General features: G+C 55.0%; 2 protein-coding genes across 3 annotated transcripts; both read right to left on the bottom strand.

Moving 5' to 3' along the window:
- Positions 1 to 4,426: 4,426 nt before the first annotated feature.
- Positions 4,427 to 14,408, bottom strand: FDXR (ferredoxin reductase). 2 transcript variants are annotated; one of them, XM_053960356.1, is made up of 12 exons: positions 14,069 to 14,408; positions 13,880 to 13,977; positions 12,652 to 12,747; positions 11,356 to 11,478; positions 10,712 to 10,825; positions 10,099 to 10,200; positions 8,714 to 8,821; positions 8,455 to 8,539; positions 7,635 to 7,837; positions 7,152 to 7,323; positions 6,602 to 6,775; positions 4,427 to 5,939 (listed from the first exon to the last, which is right to left on the bottom strand). In XM_053960356.1, exons 1-12 carry the CDS (start codon positions 14,097 to 14,099, stop codon positions 5,809 to 5,811), a joined length of 1,437 nt encoding a protein of 478 aa, XP_053816331.1. In that variant the 5' UTR covers positions 14,100 to 14,408; the 3' UTR covers positions 4,427 to 5,808. The 2 variants fall into 2 exon arrangements, with proteins under 2 accessions (XP_053816331.1, XP_053816332.1); XM_053960357.1 differs by lacking the exon at positions 6,602 to 6,775.
- Positions 14,409 to 16,921: 2,513 nt separating this feature from the next.
- On the bottom strand, positions 16,922 to 22,188 carry FADS6 (fatty acid desaturase 6). The gene is made up of 7 exons (XM_053960361.1): positions 22,108 to 22,188; positions 21,530 to 21,885; positions 20,625 to 20,791; positions 20,198 to 20,378; positions 19,179 to 19,366; positions 18,463 to 18,642; positions 16,922 to 17,553 (listed from the first exon to the last, which is right to left on the bottom strand). The coding sequence occupies exons 1-7, from the start codon at positions 22,143 to 22,145 to the stop codon at positions 17,404 to 17,406; spliced, it is 1,260 nt and encodes a 419-aa protein (XP_053816336.1). The 5' UTR covers positions 22,146 to 22,188; the 3' UTR covers positions 16,922 to 17,403.
- Positions 22,189 to 22,936: the final 748 nt, after the last annotated feature.

The following is a 22,936-nucleotide window of genomic DNA, read 5'->3' as shown; positions in this document are numbered from 1 at the left end:
ACCCCCAGCATTTTTCTCTGGGAGAAGGCAGTGAGTTTCCAAATCCAACCTGCTGCTGGGTCTGGGTCACCAGACATGATGCAGCTTGTGGGGGCTGTTCTGCATCATCAAAATAATTTATTTGTGCATTTAAACACCTAATGTCCTTTCTATATTAAAAAAAAAAAAACAAAAAACCAAAATAACCAAAACAACAAAGTGCCCTGATGGCTACAAAGGTCCAGGTTGAAACAGAAGCACCACCGGCACCCCAGGATGAGGCCCACAACTCCAGGAAATGCAGCTGCACTTTTCCTCTTACTTCCCCAGCTCCTTAGTGCCACTCTCTCAGGGGATGCTGTGCCCTCTTTGTCCAGTTTTTGGGGCTGGGTGGGGACAACATAGGTACCAAGTGCCTTTCCCACCTTCATCCTCCCTCTTCCCACTGCTGTGGTAGTGGCCCAGTGTGTGACCCTTGGCATCCCGGCTGGTCCCTTAACCATGGCATGGTCCCAGCAAAAGGGAGCTCAGCCAGCTTCTCCATCGCCTTGTTACCTTTGCCTGGCATCTCCTCTTGTGGGAGGCTCTGTAAACAGGTTGATAAATGCAAGGCATGGTGCTCTGACAGCTCCTGGTGTGCAGCCACCTCCTGCAGGAAAGAGCTCACTGGCATCCAAGCTGAGGGAGCAAGGAGAATGTGGAAGGCTCATGTTGGGATCCTGATGTTTGTCCAGGTTTGCACTGGCCCACCCAGGCCAACATCAGTCAGAGAAGTGCCCTGGGCTCCATGCAGACTCCTCAGAGCGCACTGCAACCCCACTGGCATCTCACATGCTAAACTGGGGTAAAGCCCCACATCCTGCCCCAGCCCCCTCCATTCTGGCTCCCCAGAACTCCAGCCTTGCAGAGCTCCTGGGAACCCCCACTTCCAGCATAAACCTACACCCCAGACCCTACTCAAAGCACCCACCCCCAGCCAGGAGAGCAGCACACCAAGATTTTGGTATCTCCAGTTCTGCGAGGCAAACCCCAGCATCAGCCTCCTGTCCCTGGGAGAAAATCGGTGTAAGGTTTCTAACCCATGTGCGTCCTAGACCAGTATTTGGGGAAGGAGAGGACCCTGCATCTGTGCACTGCCAGCACAAAGCCAGAGCTGTCCCTGGAAAGGTTGGGTGGCATCTGGGTGACACAGCCCTCTTGGGCTGTCCCCACAGGCATCTGCACCCTGCTAATGGCATCTGACATCAGATGCCCACAGGTCCCTCTGCCAGAGCTGAGTCTTGCAGGTGACACTTGTGACACATGGGATTTGGCCATAGACCTACACCCATTCCCTGCCCTGCATTCATCCTGGAACTGCATCCATCTCAGTCCTTCCTGTTGGCTGCCAACCTCTCCTTCCCAAGAGGTCTGGTCAAAAATTAAGAAGGTCTGAGCCCAGGTGCTCCTATTCCTGTCCCTGTCCTGTTGGGTCTCACTTAAGATGTAAACATAGGCGTAGATCATCTTCCTCCACGCTGTGCCACCTTGAGCTGCCAGGGCCACCCCTCCTTCCCCAACTCCCCTGTCTGCTCCATCCCCCAGACAATTCAGGGCTTCAGTGCTTAAATAATCACACAGAGCTGGCCGATCTTGGATCCCAGCTGCCATAAAAGCAATGAAGGCAGAGAGTGGAGCAAGGAGAAAGGCAGGACAGAAGTCACGGGGATGGTGTTGTGCATGGTGCATGCCTGGCACAGATCCGGTGCAGCTCCAATCTGGAACAGCTCCGCTGTCACCATGTCCTACCCTCACAGTAATTAAGGGAGCAAAAATAAACAGGGATGGTTTTATCCCTGCAGGGTTAATTGCTCCCCCTGGGGTGGCATGTGCCTGCCCCAGAGGTTGGGAATGAGGCAGACAAAGCTGCTGGAAATGGAAATTTTCCAGGAAGGAAGAAAATCACTTCTTTCTGGGGTGTAACCAGCCATCACCCGCCAACAACTTTATTTGCTGCTGTCGTATCCCTAAATAACTCTTGGAAACAGCTGCTTGGAGTTTGCATCTCCTACACCTCTGCTCCTCTCTTGACCTTGAGAAATGGGCTCATGCCCAAAGTCATTCATCCCAAGCAGAGGGAAAACATCTGGACTTGCAGCACCACTATCTGACCCTGTACAACCCTTCAACCATGAGCAAGGCTTTGGCAAGTGCAGAACAAGGCTGGGTCTGTAAGACTGGGCATGGAAACTATGAGCCTTTGGTGGGTCTGGAGTCAAGGATGTGCTTGGGGTCCTCTGGAAGAAGGGATGAACTTGGCCTTTAAGTGGCTTCCTGGACACAGTGGGGCTGGTATCCTGCTCCAGTGACCCCAGAGCTTGGTATGCCAACGTGTTCTCCAATCCCTGCCCAGGGCTGGGGATGGATCTGGAGGGGAAGAGCACATGAGGGATGTGCCCGGGAGAGCAAGAAGTGAGGGTGGGTCAAGGCAGGGGCCGGAGCTGTGCTCAGCCGAGGCGCTGAAGTCAGCACTCTCTGGAACCATCTGTTCCCGGCGAGGCCCCAGCTCAGACAGACTCGCCCGGGCTCCCGGCAGCAGGTGCTGCAAATCGGTGATTCATGCGGCAAGGGGCCGGCGCAGGTCCGGACACCGCCTCTGCGCCACGCCTGCTCCAGGGATGGGGCTGGAAAATTGTGTATTAGCCATGCTGGAGAAAAGCCTTTTCAACCATTTTTCTGGTCGTGTGAGCTGGCTTTTAAACAGCAACACAGCTTCTCAGTGCCAGGCCAGAAATCCAACTCAAGCTGGTTTTCTCCTTATTCCAGAGCACCAGAAACCTTCTGCTTTGTGGGCTCTAAATGCTCATTGGAAAAGGCCAACTTCAGCAGTCAACTAGCAAAGCCAGTGAGAGATCTGCACTTGTCTTCTGGGAGTGGTTGGAAAATGAAGCATCAACAGGAGCTTCTGGGATGTGTCAGACCTGTTACTCCAAGGCAGGATTCCACAGGCAGCCCACGAGCCTGAAGAGCTTGCCTGGACAGTCTTCAGACAGGGAAACTGTCTGAGGCACGGCAGTGCAAAGCTACAAGAGGAAGTTGCAAAGACCCAAATGCAACCATGCCATCATCCCACAGTGTGACAAGCTCGGCCCCACAGCCAGCCTAGCTGCCTTGCAGAGAAGCACACAGGAGACAGCAAGGGAAGCGTGGAGCAGGGAGCCGTGTCCAGCCACTCTCCAGGCCATCGCTCACCACATGCTGACCTCCAGCAGCTTTGTGCAGCCTCATTAAAGCTAAGCTGAGCCATAATTCATCCAAGCAGTTCAAGCCACATGCAGAGCTGGCAGCAACGACTTTCAGTGTTTCAGGCCTCTTTCCAACAGCATACGGGTGTCACTCACAGCATTGCCTTTCCAGCTCCTCACTTGTGTCGGAAAACGGCCTTGGAACTGCTCCTGTGGCAGCTCAGGAGAGTGGAGGGCATGGGGGATGGCTGCCCAGCCAGGCTGCTCTCTTGCACCTCCGCGGTGGGGACACACCTGGAGCAAACACAAGGTCGTTCGTGCCTAAAAGCAGAACCCGGATGCGAGCGGGAGGCTGCAAGGGTGCACCAGGAGGGCTGGGACCCCCCCGGCCCGGGGGTGCCAGGTCACCCCTCTATCCCCGCCCGGCCCCTCCGCTCCCCGTACGGCCTCCCAGCGCCACCTAACGACGCGGCGGCCGGGGACAAGGATATTCCCAGTGCTGGCTGCATCCCGGCGCCCTGAGGGGGATGGAGGGCAGCGACAGTGATGGGGAGGCAGAAGAAACCTAGACACGGGGCTGGTGCTTGGGCTCGCAGGCAGCAAAGGAAAGGGAGCTGGAAGCGTTGAATAAGAATTTACATGATTGTAACCATCCTCCCTCTGCCCAGGAGGCTTAGTCCCCTGTCCCTACCCTTCACTGACCTTCATCATCCCATGGTTTTCCTACAGACCAGCATTAACCCCAGGGCCTTAGCCAAGTTCAGGGTTGAGCAAAGTCACTGAGCTCAGCAAGGACAGACACTCCCGTTAATCTGATATCACAGCCCAAAAACTACCCTGAAGCATCCTCAGTTTGGGAACAGCCACGTGCCAGGCTCAGTATGAGCACAGTGGCCTTTTCCACAGCTACAAAAGCATCCTGGCATCAACATTCAAGGCGATGTGGAAGAAAATCCTGGGGAGGATTTGTCTCCCCTCTTCCCAAAACCTTCAGATTTGATGCAGCCACAACAACGCCTTTGCTGTCACATTCCTGGCTGGGCTGCCAACCTGAACTGCTGCTCCTCCTGGTAGGTGCGCAGCCCCCCTCGCTTCCACACCCTCCCCCTTCCCAAAGCTCTGATTCACCTCGGAACCCAGCATTGATGTAATCTCCTGCTCCAGAGTTCAGCTTTAGGACTGCATCAGCCATGAGACGTAAGGAGAGCCACATCACACGAACAGCTGTTCCACAAAAGCTTTATTGCTCGTTTGAGTACGAGTTCCCATTATCACATTTCCTGAGTTTCTTAATGAGCTTTCAAATGAGATTTAAATAGAAAAGTATGGGAAAGAAAATGGGAAAAATAGGGAGAAGTCAGAGATCTCCCTTCTTTGAGCTGAGACAGAGATGAGATGGATGAGATGAGATGAGATGAGATGAGATGAGATGAGATGAGATGAGATGAGAGAACAGCATCCTGTGGACAAGTCCTCTGCTGTGAGAGAGGGCTGGGCTGAGGTGGAGGTTGCCCTAGCTTGATTTCCCCTCTGCTTCCATCACAGAGCCACTGCCACTGTCACCATCTCCAGAGGCCAGGGAGGATGGCCTGCAATCCTGCAGTGCTCTGGCAGGGAACACGGGGGGGGGCGTTGAGGACAGCCAGGGAAGGGGCCCCACTGACGCTGCCCCTGTGCCATGGATAAAGAGGAGATTACAGCTCATGGCTTGTAATCTGGCTTAAAACCTGACACCGTCACCATAGGCAATCTGGGCTAAGAGAAGCATTTAATAAGCTTCGAAACACACAGACAAAAAAAAAAAAAAATAACCCCTCCAGTGAAAGGAGAGAAAGAGCTGAAGACACTGTTTGCACCAGTCAGCACTGGCAGGTATCAATGGACACAGGATACCTCATGATCCTGATCAAGGCAATTACATTCTTGTTATCCCAGTCTACCCCATAAGACTGACTGTGGGAAGCAGAAGGCAAATTAATGCCCTTTTCTGCTAGTGTAGAGCTCACAAGTGGAGATCACCCAGAGTTGCCTTGCCTTGGGACGTTGCAGGAGCTGCAGCACTTTGGGGGCTGCTCTGAGGTTAAGGCAGTGGCAGACAAAGAACCCAGACTCAAGTTGCAGGATCATTTTGGCTTCCCTGGAAGGGTTTATTAAAAAAAAAATTATTAAAAGATGCCTGCTCTGGCATGAATGACAATGCAATAAACCCATTTGGCTTGTGGCTTAAACGGGAGGCAGCAAGACACAGGGTAACTTCTCCACGTGACTTGCTGTGAGAGAGTGGCTGGCTGGGAGTCCCCCAGGTGCACACACACCTCCCTTCATCTGCACTGCATAATTCATTAATGCTTCAAAGACAGACAAGAATCACCCCCAGGAATGGTAGCTGGCTGCAGGGATGTGGGGCCAGTGAATGGCCTCAGATCTTGAGACTTTGGGAACCCAGAGTTCATTGTTTCCAGAGAGGCCTCAGTGTCACACACCCCTCCAGAGCCACCATCAGCCCCAGACACAAGCCCTATCCTCCCAGGCTCTGCTCATGACCCACTGGTGTTGCCCCAGGATGGTACCACTGGAGCAGTGCCACGTTCCCACCACTGCTGCCTTAGTGACCGATGATCTGCAGCATCTCCGCAGGATCCACGATCTTCTCCCGGGGTTTGCCAGCAGCTTTGCCTCTTGCCACTTCAGTAGCATCAATCTTCTCCCAGTCCGAAAAGGAAACAGGACGGACCCCTGGGGTGATGGTGAGACAGGAGAGGGAACTTAACCAAATAAGAACAAGTTCAGCCTCACCTCCCCATTGGCAGCAAAGCTGCCCTTTTCCAACATGATGTCAGAGCTCAGCCTTGCAAAGGAGAAATAATTCCTAACGCCAGAAGGAAAGGGGTGGCAGGTTCCAGTCGGCTCGGATCAGTCAGACCTTTGTGAGCCGTAACAACAGCGAACACAAACCACCTCAGGGGACAAAATGCATCCAGTTCACTGTTAAACCTCAGACAGTTTAAGAGGCAAAACACACACACACTTTAATTGAATGTCTTTAAACACAGCTACAGCAAATTACTCTCCTGGGCATTTTAATCTTTTCCTTAACTTGCCTGGAAGGATTACTAGGAAAACCACTCAAGAGCAATAGCTCACTGTCTCGGCAGCTGACACTGACATTTTACCCAAGGTCTGTGCCGCTTTTATTGGCCCTTCCCAGAAAGTGGTCATTAACCTCAGCAATGACACAGATATTTGAGAGAATTCAAGCCCTGTTCTCCCTGGGCCTTGGAACATCAAAACAGCAGAAAAACCCATTCCCATGGTTCAGACTCTGCTCCCTTACAGATCCAGAAGGAGTTTGGCTGCGTTGAACCCTCCTGCTGGCTGCTACTGCACCTCGCACTGACCTCGGCTGTGCAGGATGCTCTCCACCAGCCCAAAACCTTCTCTGGAGGGGGATATATCCAGTACACCCCCCTGGAGATCCTCCAGCACAGACTGGGCAGTGTCAAAGCTGTCGTTCATGGTGGTGATGATCACACCTGTGGGTCCTCTCTTCACCCACCCGCTGCAGTACAGACCTGCAGGGGCACACAGAGCAGCCAGGCTCGGGTCAGCATGTGGCCTTGGACCCTTCCCCACCTTGGTGATGTGAACAGACTATTAAACAGTGCTGTGGCAGGAGTTTGTGTACCTACACATCAGCAATAAGCAGCTGCATGGGCTGTGTCCCTTTAGTAACAGGATGCAGTAAAACCCCTTTGCTAAACCAGACAACGCTAAAAAGAGATGGAGACTGGCCAGCTCTTAACCCCAATAGAGGCAGCTCATTTCCTCAGTTTCCATTCTCCAAGGTGTGCAATATCCATGCCCTTGGTGAATGAACTTCCCACCCCAAAGCCCCCAACCTACCAGCTGTGCTCAGCACGTCCCATGCAAATCCCTGTGGATACAGACCTGGGACACCCTCCACTCTGCCCGAGCTGTTCGGGATGATCCCGCGCTGGCTGTCGAAGGGCACAGCCGGGTCCAGCGGCAGGCTCCGGTAGCCAATGCTGCTGACCACGAGCCCACACTCCAGCTCCTCCACGTCTCCAGTAGGAATGGCTTTGGCAGAGTCACCTGAGCCCTGGGAGAGGGAGGAACAGGCTGACCACCACAGTCAGCACTGCAGAGCAACATCCCCCTCCAGTCCCCTTTTGCATCTTTGACCCCTGGGTATTTGCTAAAGGCCATTCTGCAGTAGCATCAGGGAAAGAGATCCCTTTGGAAAAACTCTTAGTAGTACCAGAAGCTCTTTTGGTACCAGATTCCCTGAGAGCCTGCCAGAGGCCACTCCAGCCAGACAGGGAACACAGAGCTCTCTTTGGGGACCAGATTCCCAAGGGATGGATGTGGCCTGCTCCATCCCAGCCTCCCAGGGCCACCAGCCCCCGGTACCTCCAGGCGGGTCAGGGCCATGCGGATGCCCCTCGCCCTCCTCCCATCAGCACTGGGCAGCACTTCCTGGGGGCTGCGCTGGAACTTCAGCCCCCACTCCCGGGGGGCTGCTGCCCCTGCTGCTGCTGCCTGCATCTCTTCTGGCTTCTCCAGGGCTGTTTTGATCATCAGCTCAGTCAGTCGCTTCCTGGGCCTGGGAGCATCTAGGAAAAGAGAGAAATCTTCATAACAGGAATCGGCAAAAATCCCTTGAGACACAGCACTGGGCCAAGGCCCATGTCAGGGCAGTGTCAGTATGTGAGTCTGTCATGTCAGTGGGAGCCTGACACCTTTGAGATGACAAACTGCAAGTCAAAGTGACCAGGGGACCTCTTGAGGCTTGAGGCCAGTGGGACACACAAATCAAAGTCTGTAATTTCCTGTCTTGCTGGTGCTTGGAGGCAGCAGCCCATGGAGAAGAGCAGGTCTCTGGACACCCTTGAACTCAGTGTTTTCTTTTTAGGTCTACAGGAAGCTCTTAAATCAACAGCCTTGGGATCTCCCCTGCAAGGTTCCCTCAGCCCTCCTGAGCCTCCTGCCCTCATCACTCAGAGTGTAAGCACTAAGTGGCTGCACAGAGATACACAATGTTCCCTTGTCTTGGTGCCTCCTAGCACTCTGAAGATGTGGCACACCATGGTAACTGAGCCTTCATGAGCCAGGCATTAAGTACAGGACAAGAGTTTCTCTGATGTACTCTGGACACCTGCAGATCATTCCTGGTTGCTCACCTGCCAAGGTGAGTCCCTGTCTGGAGGAGCATGGCACACTTCCCTCTCACCTTTGACAGCACTTTCGAGGCCTGTGAAGTCAGCAGGGTCCAGGACAGCTCTGGTACCAGGCAGGTTTATCATCTCCCGCAGTTCCTGGGAATTGTGGGCAGGAAGATGTTACCTCTAGCAGAGAGAGGACAGCCCCACACCACTAGGGGCCAGGAAATGGGTGCCTGGGATCCACACTCACCCCCAAACCACCTCTCCCCACCAGGGATGGGCAGTTTGGGGCTCAACTCTGGGAAACAGCAGCACCTCCAGCCTCACCTTGATGGTGAAAGCGACTTGGAGAGGTCCCCTCCTCCCAACCAGCCAGACACGCTTCACCTTGCTGCAGGCAAGAGCTGCCAGGGAGCTGTCAGTGATGTCTGTCTTCTGCAAAACAGAGACAGCAGAGTGGGACGAGGGCAGATCTGGAGGGAGCTGGGGGGAAGGCACAGCCACTGAAGGTGAAAAATCAGCAGAAAAAGCTGGCTGTGCATGCAGAGAGCCCAGGTGAGGACGGGAAACAAGTCATCTCCCTTTGCACAGAGCTATTTGCACAGCTGGTCCCTCATCACTGAATGTTCTTTCTGAGGCCATAATGCACCAGAGGTAACGAGCCAGCACCCCGTGACTGCCTCAGGGGATCCACCCAGCAGGTTCACCTTGGGGCTAACAGAGCAAAGCCTTCCAGTGAGCTCCATTCTGAGGTGCCTGCAGATGCTGTTGTGGAACTTCTCAGCTTAGGATATACAGGCTCTGGATGAAACCTGCTGCAAACCACAGTTCAAATCACCACCTGCCTGCCGAGGCAGCTCCAGTACAAGCACAAGCTTGGCCAGGCCTCACCCTGGCGTTGGCACCTCACAGAAATCCTGTGCTCTGTTTCAATCATGTGTGCTTATCTAGACTGCAAGATCTTTTCCAGAGAAAACATGATTGGCAAGACACAAGGTAACCAGGATAAACCATTCCAGACCAATACTCCTATCAGGGAGCTACCTGCCCGCCCTGGCACTCATACCAGTGCTATGTCTTTTGCAGCATTGCTCCCAGTTGACTTAAGTCACTGGTTGGCAGTGTCTCCAAGTTTGGTGTTTTTTAAAATTTAATTTAGATATTAATACAGGAAGTTGCTGCACAGCTGTAACAAACCTTGTGGCATTTCTCCCAGAGGGAAAGCCTTTGCTGCCAACATCTGGGGCAGCAGCTGTATGGAGCAGCTGGTGCACACTAGCTCCCAGCTGGCTATAGGGACAAAGTCCACCACTCTGCCCAGTGCCACCAGCTGAAAACAGGCTGCTGCCCTCAGCACCAGTAGAAAAATATAAACCTCAACAGAAGTTTCTGGTTTGGTGGCAGAAGAGAGAAAGTGCCTCCTCTTTTGCTTCTCACAGGGATGATGCTCAATTTCCAACTTTTTGGATGCCAGCAGAGAAATCCAGAGGCCTCTGCAGCATCACCCAAGTCATGGCCACAGCCTTGGATCACTCCCTACAGACTGCGAATCCATGGGTGCACCCGACAGGCAGCAGCCTTCCCTAGGGAAAGATCCTGAAGACAGAGGAGTTTGAGGTTTTGTCTGAGATGGGTGGGAGCCAGCAGCCAGCCAGCAGGGAGGAAATTTAGGGCCTGGGATGCCCTCATGGGGCAGAGCACCCATCACTCACCCTGAGGAGCTGCAGTGGGGACAGCAGGATGCGGGCAATGTCCAGTGCCACATTGCCATGACCCAGAATCAGCGCTGTCTCACAGCTCAGGTCAGGCTTTAGCTGTGGGGAGAGACCCAGCTGTGATTGAATCCATATGGCTTCCACAATGTCCAGCTCTTTAGACCTGCCACTACTACTCAAACTCCCTTCCACCCTGCTTTGCCCCAAAAAGAGGTGATGCAGATTGGGAAACTCCACACCAGCCTCTCCCCAAGCAGACACAGCAACACACCTGCTCCAGGCACCCCAGATGATCTCTGTCCCCACCTTTCCTGCTCTCCTGGAAGCAGGAGCTGTTTTAGCCAAAAAGCCTCCTCAGGAAGCAGAGCATCACCCCTACAGGTTCCCATCTGGCCCTGCCAAAATGTGCTGCCAACTTGCAGAGCCAGCTAATCCACTCTCACTGATGTGCAAATTGTTCACATTTCTACCATCTAAGAAGGATTTAACATGTCTCCTGCTAATCTTTTCCAATTGCAGGCTTTTCAGGACTTAATCTTTCAGGAGCTGAATGCCTTGGGATGGAAAGAAGGACTGGAGGAAGGGCAGGGAAGCACAGGGCCGTACTCACATCCTGGTTCTCGGGCAGCCCATTGTACCAGCCCACGAAGGCTCGGGCTGAGTAAACACCAGGGAGGTTCTCCCCTGGGATCCCCAGGACCCGGTTGTCTTCAGCACCGTAACTCTGAGGAGGTAGCAGACACAGTCAGAGATGTCACTATGTGCAGTTTTTGACACCAGAACAAAAATCTCCCCTTCCAGCTGCTGCCAGGGTCACTACATGGCTGTGATATCCCCTCCCAAAGGCTGAGATATTCAGTGAAAGGGCTAAACACAGCCCAAGCACAGGGGCTTCATCCACCTCATCATCCTTAGCTCCAGAGCCAAATTTGACGTCCTTGGTCCAAGGCAGAGCATGACAAGCTGAGGACTGAGCAGCAAGGACAAATCCATGGCAGGCTAAAATAAGCATTGGCCAGCACAGGGGGAGGTTTCAGAGACCTGCACTGGATGTCAAGCTCCAGAAAATGCTCCCTTGCAAGGGCTTTGGACAAGCCTGGGAGCATCTGAGCTGTCCCAAGGCTGGGAAGACTTTCCCATGGTAACAAGGCACCCAGAAATACCTCACCTAAATACTCTTCCCAAGACCCCAGTGGAGAATAACCCTGCAGACCTTTCCCAGGACTCCTGGGACACTAAGGTTTTGGTACCCACCAGCACCACGGCGTGGTACGCCTGCTGCAGCTCCGGCACTGTCACGTCCCTTCCTACGGTGACGTTCCCGTAGTAGGCGCAGCGCTCCGAGTGCGCTGTCTGCGTGAAGGTGTTGATCACGTTCTGCAGAGATCACAGACCTGGAGTTACATCCCACAGGCAGGGCCAAGGCCTGCTGTTGACAGGAGATCCCTGTGCCCGTCCCCTCCAGCCTTGAGACGCTTCACCGCCTCATCCCAATCAAGTTATTCTGAGACTCTTATCTACCAACAGCCAGAGATAACTCACAGCTGTGACTTGGCACTCTCTCCACCACCCTCTGTGAAAGGAAAATTCGTATTTTGCACCCACCTGGGGACAACAGGACCTTCCCAGTACATTCAGCCCCTCAGAATAAACCCCACTTCAGGGGAAAACTCCTTCCCAAAAGTGAAGTTTGCAGCCCACCTGGTCCCCTCTGCTGACATCTCATCTCAACCCTCCTGAAAGCCACTTCCTTGAGAGAGGATGCAGGGCAGGATGGCATCCAGACCTTTTTCTTCTGAGCGATCAGGGCTATACAGCAAAACCACCACTCCCATCCCTGCAGCCCCAAATGGACTCAACCTTGGGACAGGACAGATACCACCATAACAGCTGGGGGAGTGTCTGCAGTATGTCCGTTCCTCCCCTCTCCCACAAAAGGATCCAGGCATTTTGGTCTTTGGATCTCCAGGGACTAGAGGAAACCATTGCAAGATATCGCTGTGTCTGGATCTCCTGTGTCCTACACTTCCTACACTGTGTCCTACTACTCCAGCTCAGATATAGCAGATACTCCTGGGTACAACTCGCTGCCAGGCAAAGGAAAATGGTTGGGAAATCCTTGGGTTAACTTTTCCTTGTCCAGGAGAGCACCTACAGCCCAACTCCATGGACCCCATGAGGAGATCTGTGTGTTCCCAGAATGGGTACTGCTTGAGGGGCAAATGGCAGCAGCAACGAGCAGCCCAGGGACACAGAAAGCCATCTGTGCTCCTTGGCCTTGCTCTAGGCCAGGCTGACCAGCACTGAGAGCAGCACTTCCCATCACAAGCCCCTGGTTCTGGCCCGCTGTCCAGAGCCCTTATGCCAGGTGTCCCATGCCACCTGTCCATGGCCTTAGCATGGATAAGTAGGAGATCTGGACCTCTCTGGCCTGACAGCTCCATGTCACAGAGAGCCTGGGGCACCAGGGAGGACAGTGACCAACTCAGCTGCACCCACCACTGTCACCACACTCAACCACACAGGCAAGGGCAGGGAGCCAGCACCAACCTTCACCTCAGGGTGGTCTGGGGCCACTCCAAAACGGACGAGCCCGAAGGGAATGGGCAGCTTCTCATAGATGTCCACCAGGGCCCCACCATGGTGCTGCAGGAGAAGAAAGTCACAGCTGGGATGTGGACAGAAAGGTCACAGGAGCCTAGCAACACTTGTCTGCAGCTGGGGGAAACACAGGGCAGGAGGATGGGCCACAGCAAGCCAGGAATGGCCTCTTCCAGACTTTTCCATGAGCAGGATGATGCTGCACCTGTTACTGCCAGCTCAGACTACAAGATGTAGCACAGTGACCCCAACCACCACTGAGTCCATCTTGTGGAGCTCCATCTCCCTACCCAGACCTGAGCTTCTTTTCCACACTAACCTGGTGGGTAGCCAGTACCTGGGGGGCTGATCATAGAGCCCCCAAACCAGCTGGGAAGCAGCCAGTACAGCACCCTGGGTGCTGGGGGACCTGCCAGACATCTGCCAGTCCCCAGCAGAGATGCCCATGCCCTGAGATGGCCTGGGCTGAGTCACCTCAGGGTCAGAGCCTTAGACAGATGCTTGGCTGCAAGGCTTTTGTTATCTTGTATTTTGAGTCAGCCTCTTCCCGAGATTAAGCAGCCCTGAAATTTGTCCCTGAGGCTTAGTAACAGCTATTTTCCAACACATTTCAGAGACAACACAGCATGGTTTAATGATGGGGTTAAGCTGCTGTCTCTCTGCAGGGTGCCATTAGCCCAGTTCTGTGTTCAGGTCTCATTTCCCAACAGACCTGACTGCCCAGAGCACTGAAATTTGTAGACACAAGGTAAAGCATCACCCATGTGTCTTAATTCTGCTGGGGAAGGAGGAGGGAGGAGAGCAGGTCCCACGCATCCACTTTAAACACGCAGTTAATGTCATTCCTGCTGGGTGACAACAGCTTTGAGCTGATTATTTGATTCTAGAAGAATCACTTGGGATGAACTCACAGCAACCAACCTAAGCCCTGAATGGATGACTCAGGGACAGGGCAGGGATGAAAGCAGCAGTACCAACCCCAACCAAAGAGGCCTAGAAGGACCTTGTGGGGTCTGGGCAGGCCCAAGCAGCCCCCCAACAACACCGACCTGGCTGAAGCAGGGCCAGAAGCCCACTAAACCACCCCAAGAACCTGCTGAGAGCCAGGCAAGGCAGAGATGCCTCCCCCGGTGGGCAGGTCCCTGTCCTCCCCCGCGGCCAGATCCCATCGCGGTACCTTGAGGATGTGCTGAGCCGTGTAGAAGCCGGCGGGGCCACTGCCCACCACGCAGACCCGAGGCGCCGGGGCAGGTGAGGACAGCCACCGCCGCAGACCTGCAGGGGAGAACAACAGGCAGGGCGTGAAGCCACACGAGCTGCCACCTGCCAGGGACGGCACGGCCCCTCCCTGGAGCCCGGCACCCACCCAGCGGGGCTCGGCCCCCCGCGCCGGCCATGGCCGCAGCGGAGCAGAGCGGGGCCGGGGTTTATGTACTGCACCCGGGGAGGCGGGAACGCCTCGAGGTCAGGGACAGCGGCCTTGGCTCTTAGGGCCGGGCCGGGGCCGGCGGGGTGTCAACTGCTCCACAGCCCCAGAACCGAGACCCCCGAACCCGCGCACCGGGGTCCCGGGGGCCCCGCGCTTCTCACAGCCCCAGGGGGGGAGCACGGGCCTGAGGGGCGCGGTGCCCGCAATCCCTCAGGCCCGCAGCCCCGGCAGTCCCGCTTATCGCGCTCCGGCCGGGGTTCCGCGGCAGCCGCCCAGCCCCGCCCCTCCTCCTCGCCGACCAATCGTGAGGCGGTACAGCGCCTTGCTTAGCATAACCCCTCCTCCCGCCGCCGCCTGGCCCCGCCCCCGCACCGACAGCCAATGGCAGCTTGCCGTTTCCACCGCGGCTGACCGGAAACGTGGTGATACCATAGAGAGGCGGGGAAGGAAGAGCCGCCTGGCGGCCGTTCGCACCGCCCCTCTCTATGGTGAGACGTCCGCGGTACCCGGCACGCTCTCGCAGCATCATCATCGCTGATGCTGCTAATTGCCTGAGCCCCTTTGTCGCCCAGAAAGCGACCAGCTGCCGAGGTCTACCGGGGAAAGCGAACCTCAGACTGATTTGAACCATGCGCTGCACAGTGACCCTGCTCTCCAGGAGAGAACCCCAGCGTCCTTTGATAAAGAGTAAAACATTAATGCCAGAGAGAGTGGATAAATTGTGCTGACAGAACTCCTGCCCCAGCGTCCCCATGGTCTCTGCTTTATTTCCTCCTTCATCCCCATCACTCAGCGCATTTCAAATGCTGGTGCTCTCACCTCCTATGCAGGAGCACCACATCCCATCTTGGTTCAGCCCCTGCACAACACACCAGACAAAAAAATCATCTCAGAGGGCCCAGCAGACATTTAAAAGTTGGTCAGATGCCAGAGCACGCAGGCAAGTGCTTGACGGGGCTTTTAAAATGCAATTAAGACCACGAGGAGTTTACAGCCAGGAGCTGGTTGTAATATGGATCATAAAATTCACACACTTTCTCTCCTGGTCTTAGAAATCAGTTAATGGCTTTCTGCAAAGGCACGCTGAAAATGGCAGCTGGCTCTGTGCCTCCTTCTGCACCCGTTCCTTCAGGGGGGCTGTGGCGAGGACCAGGAATTCCAATAGCTCCAAACCCTCATCCTCAGGTCAGCACAGCACTCATTGAGCCCCTGCCCAGAGAGGCAAGGCTGAAGGCTTCAAATATCACGATAGAGGTCATCCACAAAAGCAGTCGGTTTAAATTTGGAGGGTTCCAAGCACATGAGTCAGAATCTTTCTTTTTCCCCAGAATTCTCCATTTCTCCCATTAACTTCTGTATCCACCAGTTCTGGCAGGGAATAATCCATCTATTTCCCAAATCACAGGCTGTCTCCCACTGGCTGAGGGACCTGCAAATACTTGCCTTCAGATGGCATTGCTTTGAACAGCATCCATAAAATCCAGCTGGGAAAAGAGCTGTTGCTCCAACCAATGCCTGGGAACATTTTGGGGCTGATCTCTGCAGCAGGAGAGGGCAAAACAGCATTTTGTGCCCACAAACAGGAACATGTGAGGTTAAGACTACCCTGCCTGAACCAAAAGCACCTCTAATGCTCCCTCATCCCCTTCCTCGAGCTGGGAATGCCAATAATTTTTTACATTTATCTTATTTCTGATGGTCAATTGAGAAATGAATTGGGGGGGGAGTGGGGGGGGCCCTCTGGGGAGGGTCTTAGACCCCCCCAGAGCATTCAGGCCATTTGCTCTGGCCATACCCCTCCAGCTGCTCCCCTACCTACAGACCCAGCCTAAGCCCTGCTCAAAGGATGGGAATTTGCCCTTTGGGTGTTTCACAATGTTCTGGATCAATGACCCACATGGGCTTGGATAGAGCTGGCAATGCCACCAGATCAGTGCATCAGCAGCCCCTGGGCCCCAGCCCAGCATAAATCAATAATTCAACATTTCTGATGCCAAAGGGGTCACACTGGATGCATCCAGGGCCACTCTTCCTGAGTCTGGATCATCTGCACAGGGATGCCACGGCCATCCCAGCTCCAGTCTCACATCACAGGGACACTTCTCCAGTGCATCTGAGGATGCTCCTGGACTTAGTGGAGGAAAAGCGGAGTAAAACACCATGGATTGCCTGCTGTAACAATCACCCTGCCACAGGCTGGGACCAGGGCAGAGCAACCTTGAGCCTTGGGACACATTTGCCTGTAAAGCCTTATAAATCCACAATGTGGCACTGCGGGGGTCCAGCCCGGATGGTAGGACAACTCAAATCAAAGAGCAAAGCCCCAGGCTGAGAGTAAAGCCACACTGCTCCCAGTCTGGCCATCCGCCTTTTCTGCTGCCAGCTCCCCACCGTGACACTGGGGTGGACTTTGTCATCGGTCTTGCAGGTCTGGGACAGCAGAGCACCCTGGTAAAGACAGACACAGCTTCCCATAGGTGGCTTGAACTGGCCACGTGAGCATCCCAGCCCCTGGCAGCAGCACAGGGGGCAGAGTTCACCCTCCTTAAACAGGGAAAGCCTCCCAAGCCCTGGACACCTGCCTGCCTCTGGCAGATGATTTCCTTGATAAATTCTTGCCATAGCAATGACCAGGTCTGCAGCCACCTCTGACACCCCAACACAGACACCCCCCATGGGGTGAGGGTCTTTCCCCCACTCCTATCCTGGGCACCACAGGATACCAGTAAAACTTCCTCCAGAAAAAAAAAAAAAAAAAAAAAAAAAAAAAAGGAAATTCACCCCAAAGTGTTAAGGCTGAACTTGCCAAATCTTTGTTCCTAGAGGAGACTGATTTAGCCCAAAGCCAGGCAAAGCACAAGCAGCAGTGACACAGCCCCCTCCCCATATCCAACCCTTCCCTGAGACCCCGACCAAACAGCTGCAGCTCCATCCTACAGATCCTGGTGCTTCTCCGTTCTGGATGTCCTGGACGTAGTGCCATATCCCCCACGGATGGGGTGGTTTCCTCTCCCCAAGTGTGAAAGCAGAGTGGATAAAACTAAGCCCTGGCTGGGAATAACTGGGGGAACCCTGATTTTTCTGTCCCTGGTGTTGCACCACTTGGTTCTGCCCCTGCAATGGCTCTGTGCACCATTTTCTAGCCAAAAGCAAGACTCGAGGGAGGGATGTTTCCTACACCGTGACTTCATGGAGGTGTTGGTCCTGCTAAAACCATCCTCTGAATGTCCCTGTGGGAAACAGCCCCCCGAGTGCTGCAGCCCCCGTGGTCCTCACTGGATGCCCACCAGCTCTGTTATGGGGGGAGCATGGACCATCAGCTCCTCGTATCTCTGGAGGAAGAGCCAGAGCCTGGAGCTGTAGGTGTCCTCGTTGTAGGGCAGCTTCTTCTGCTTCAGGTAATGGGAGACGATGGGTTTGATCTGCAAAGGCAAAGGTAACGTCACTGCCGTGCTAGATGCCCTTGTGTTTGTACAAGATGCCTGAAACGTGCCCAGAAAACCCATCCCACGTGCCCGAAGCTGGGCTGGAGCAGGTAGGTAGTATCTTTGCTGTGAATTTTAAGAGGAAGGTGGTTTCCAATTGCAGCATCACAGGGAGTTCACCCTGGCAAAACGCCTTTGGAGGGCTCCAAATTAGGAGAGATGCCCTAATGAGGCTTCTAATGAGAGCCAGCCATCAATGCTCGTGGTTCACACCCATCGTTATTCCCACGTGCCCACATAGCCAGCTTGGTGATGGGACTGGGAGGTTGCCACAGACTTAATTATCTCCTTCCCTGCAACAGCTCTTTGAGGGAGGTAGGTCCTGGCAGCCCCGTGAGCTCAAGCAAAGGACACTGAAAAGAAGGGCACAGCAGTAAGCGAGTAGCAATCCTGTGCTGAAGGGTGGCGTACAGACTTGCCTTGGGATCCCCTCCAGCCGGGGCAGTGCTCAGAGCTCATGTTTTGAACGCACCCCACATCTCAGAGCAGCAAGTAAGGGCATGCATGACCAGAGCAATAGGAGGTTTGCCTGGATGTTGTCTGAACCAAAAACTGGACTGTGCAATGCTGGGGATATTTTCCCAATGGAATAACTGGGAGGATCCTGGACTTGGAAGGCTGCTGCAGGCTGGAACTGGGACCAGGGGAAGGAGCAGGGAGCAGAAACCCAGGAGAAATTGGAATGGGATGGCAGGAGATGGGTCAGGTACTGTTGCAAAGCAGTGAGTGGTTTCCAACATGAGAAGGAGCAGCACAGACAGGTCTGGCAGTGGGGGCGGGAGGGGGTGGGAAGATGGATTTCTTGTCCCCATGTCACCTCCCAGTCACCCTGTGGAGTCATCTCACCTTCAGGCACATGTTGTCAGAGAGGCTGGGGAAGAGATGATGCTCCACATGGCAGCTGATGAGTGAGTGGCCGAAGGACCAGTCAAGGAGGGGGTTGCGGGGCAGGTTGAGGACACCCAGGCTCATGAGGTGGATCCGCTTGGGTTTGCAGTCGGCCGCGAACATGGGGAGGCCAATGTGCTGCGGGAGAGGCAGGGTGGGCACCCTGTGGCACCTGTCACCTCCCCAGTCTCTTCCCAGCAGAGCCAAGGTCAGCTCTGCCTGTGTATGGGCACAAAGAGCACATTTTTGGGTCCCTCTGTCAGCCCAAGAGCTGGGTTTGTCCCTAAAGTCACCCCATCTTGTGTTTGTCCATGGAGCCACCAAGGAACTCCCAGGCTCTGTACCTCCACACTTAGAGCCACCAGCCTCTCCCCACCCCAGGGCCTGTAACACCACCTGAAACACATCAGCCCTCCCAATCCTGCCAGCCACTGCAGAGGACATCATCCTCACACCCTTTGCACTTATCTGCCCTGACATTTTCCAAGGGCCACCACTTTCCACCCAGCACCATCAGCCTGATCCTCCTGGTGACGACAACAGCACGAGGGAGGTGACAACTGAACCCACATGCCTTAAGGTGACACAAGCTCCAGCTAGCAGCATCAGGGCACTGCGTGGTGGCTTGCCTGTCTTCAGCACTGTTGGGATAACCTGAAGCTTCAGGTCTCTACCTGGAATATGTTGACATGGATGTAGGGATGGGCCAGGAGGGAGCGGGTGACCAGCATGCAGAGCAAGGCAGACCATGGTGACTGGAAGCCTGAGACGTGGAGCAGGAGCCAGTAATGGCAGTAAAACCCCAGAAACATACAGCAGAGGGTCCGGAGAGCCGCCTTCCACTCCACGTTCCTCAATAAATCTACACAAGGAAGAGGAGGCAGCACAAGTGTTGATGTTTCCCTACCACCACTGCTGCTCCAGCAGTCAGGCTGCCCAGCGTGCCAATAGCCCCACAGCCCAGCCCAGCCCATGAACTCACTTTCCCCATCCTCCAGGTTGGCCCAAACCCTATAAAACTGCTGGGGTGTGGGTCTGAGAGACTCCTCAGAGCAGCAGATTCAGCTGTGTAACAGCACTCGGCATTTGGATGCACCTTCATTTCTTACAATTTACCAAGTCATTGTCCATGCATTTGGCACTGCCCAGAACTGGGTCATGCAGCCTGGAGAGCTTTGCTTCCCCAGCCTCTTACTGCTTTCTGGGCTCTTCTCCCTGATTGTTTTCTGGCACCATTATTTCCCTGGAGCACCACCTCTCCTGCCCAAGCTCTTTGTGTCTGGTCCCTGCAGCCCCCAAACCACCCCATACACAGCCACCAAACGCCTTGCGTGATGCTCTGATCAACCTGAGACCCACGTGTGAGACTGACCCCATTATGGCCACAGATCTGAGTTAAAGGAGAATGGATTTGGGGTGCTGCAGGATCATGATGGCTTTTGCCAGAGATTTCAACATCCAGCACAGGAAAAGGTGAAGCGTCTTCTCAGCATCAGCAGAAAGTAGATGCAGAAGATGTGGTCCCCAGGGCAAGTGCAACATCTCCTGTGTTTCCTGCAGTGTGTCCCACCAGGGACAGGTGTAGTTAATGTGATGCCTCCAAACAAAGCGGGACCCTTGGGTGGGGTGAGACCTGGGCAGTCACAAGCTTCCCGCACCCAGCACCCTGTCCCAAGGCACCTGGGACACCTACCAAGTGCAACCAGAGGGGTTAGGATGGGCACTGCGAGAGGAGCGATGAACATGTAAACATAGCGGTTCAGGAAAGGAAGTTTCCACGTGCTGGAGTCCCCCAGGCCAATGACATTGGTGTAGCCGTGGTGGATCTTCACATGGTTGTAGGTGGCCTGCTCGACTGTGAAAGCTGAGCACAGCTGGGAGGGAAAAGAGAGAAGTTGTGGTGCCAGAGTTGGGCACTGTCTGGCTTGGGCTTGTGTGGGAAGAAACTGGGGAGATGCTCTGAAACCATAATGAAGCACCATGGGGAGATGCTCTGAACCCCACACCAGTCTGGAAATGGACTTTTAAGAGTTAAGCACTAGAAACCTTTCCCACCATTCCAAACATTCCCCACCACCACAAGGTGCTGATGGGGTGTTTTTGGGGGCTGCCCCACTCACCTCAATGAAGAAGATAGCCCACACTTTGCCCCAGGACTTGGACTCAGTCAAGGCATTGTGGCTGGCCAGGTGGCTGCCCTTGACAGTCAGGGTGTGATGCACCACGCCAAGGGTGAGGACACCCGCCAGGAAAGGGATGGCCTGGGCCGACCGCAGGCACAGGAACCCTGTGGAGAAACCAGCCGGGCAGGAGCTCAGCCATGCACATGTCCTGCAGCCCTCTGAGCCAGGCTGGAGGTGTTGCTACACCCAAACATGCCAGCCACTGCCCTAAACCTGTTCTTCAGCCGTAGTTACAGGTATTTAAACCATGCAAGTCAGAGATTGCCTCCTCATCATCCTCATGACTGGACCAGCCACACTCACCCTAGTGCTGAAGATCTGGCCACTTCCAGCCTCGATGGCAACAAGTGCTGCAGGTGCCTGATCCCACCACACAGTTCTGGGATGTGGGATTCCACTGGTGTCATAACTCTGCCAGGATTTCAGCATCCCCAGGAGTTCAACAGCAAGGGAAGGTCCCAGCTTTCCAGCCATGCCACCAGAGACCCATGCTCAACTGTTTTCCCTTGCACCCACTACAGCCAGGGCTACTGCCACCAAAACCACCACGTCCCATGGTGGGACACATCAGCCACTGTCCTGCCCTGTGTACATCTGCCTGGGCACCATTCCCTCAGGCTGTACCCCAGATACCACTGTCCCCTCAGCCCTGGCTGTACCCTGGGTGTCATCATCACCTGCTGTGGGGTCAGAGTGCACCAAGTCACAGGGTGAAGGTTTTATTGTGGCTTTGTTACAACCTCAGCAGGTGCCAACAGGCTCCCAACACAAAGTAGTCATGAGAAGGCAGTGGGACCCCTGGGGATCCCCCGGCCATGGTTTGAGGGGCTGAGCCAGGTTACCTGCTGGGAGCAGGAGGAAGCTGCAGGCAAGGATGCTGATGTCCATGCCGTGCCTTTCCCACCAGCTGCTGCTCTTCACCACCTTCTGCACCAGCTCCGAAAGCTCGGTCATCAGGGCTTCCTCGGGCTGCCATGCTCGCTGTGGGGCTCCCCCGGGGTTCACGTCCCCGTCACCCAGTGCTGGCCCCGGTTCCCAGCCCTCTGCCATCACGTCTGTCCTGCTGCCACCAGGTGCTGTCGTGCTCCGGAGCGAGGAGTCCCCCATCCCCCTGAGCCGGGGGATACCGCTGACCTCACCGTTGAGCTGCCGTCCCCTCGGCCTCAACGGGTCCCCATCCTCCAGCGGCATCTCCCTGCTGAGCAAAGGCCACGCAGGGTGTCACCCCCAGAGGATCAACCCCAGCACCCCGAGCCACCGCGGACGGGCTTACCGGCTCCTGCTGCCGCCGAAGGACACGGGAAGGGCAGGGATGGAAAAAAATAAACAATCCAAGGAGGACGCAGCCACCGGAGACAGCCGGAGAGCCACCCAGCCTCCCACCACAGGGTCACCACATCCACCACAGCCCCCTACTCACGCCAGCCCCGGCTCGGTGGCTCTCCCGGCGCTGGCCATTCCAGCCGCAGCCCGCGCGGCTCCGCGCACCGGTGGAGCTGCGATTGGGAGAAGGAGGAGCAGGGGAGGACTGGGAGGAGGGCGAATGCAGATGAGCGGTGGCAATAATCCGCCTTCGTGGCCCATTTAGGGGAGCAGCCGTGGCAGCGGGGGCCATAGGGAGGACGCTCGGCGAGGGCAGAGGGAAGCGACGGCAGCAGAGGAGGGAAGGAGCGGAAAAAAGACGGAGAGAGGCAATGGAAATGTTGGAGGCGAAGGAGCCAAGTGCCAGGAACAGCCCTGAGAAACCCAAGCGGAGCACTGAGGACAGGGATAGGGTTTCACTTTTGCCAGGGAGAGGGAGCAAACCTTTTCTGTTCTACGTGGAAGCCGTTTGGGGGAGAAAATCGGCCTTCTCCAGAGCGAGGAGCAGGCTGCAGGAAAGAGGGGCTGCATGTGCCCGACTGCCCAAACTGCTGCTGCCGCGGAGCCTCCCAGCACCTCCGCTCTGCCGGGGGGCAGCCGCCAGGGACCAGATCACCCCAAATCTGTCCCTCGCAGCTCTGACCCCCACAGGGTCTCTCTTCTCTTCTGACCTGATTCTGTATGAATTTCCCCCATTTTCTATCACTGCCTCCTAACTCATCACCCAGACACTGGCATCCAAAAGCTTTGGGGATGCCCCTGCACAGAAAACAGGGCCTCCAAAGCTCTATTTCTTAATGAAGGAAAGCTAAAATCACATTGTTCCTCGCTGTAGTACTGGATTTCTTCTTGCTTTGTCATTTCTCCTTACCAAACCTCAAATCAGC

This window comes from Vidua chalybeata, chromosome 19 (assembly GCF_026979565.1).
Source record: "Vidua chalybeata isolate OUT-0048 chromosome 19, bVidCha1 merged haplotype, whole genome shotgun sequence".
Classification (NCBI taxonomy): domain Eukaryota; kingdom Metazoa; phylum Chordata; class Aves; order Passeriformes; family Viduidae; genus Vidua; species Vidua chalybeata.
This window is presented reverse-complemented; position numbering and strand designations above follow the sequence as displayed.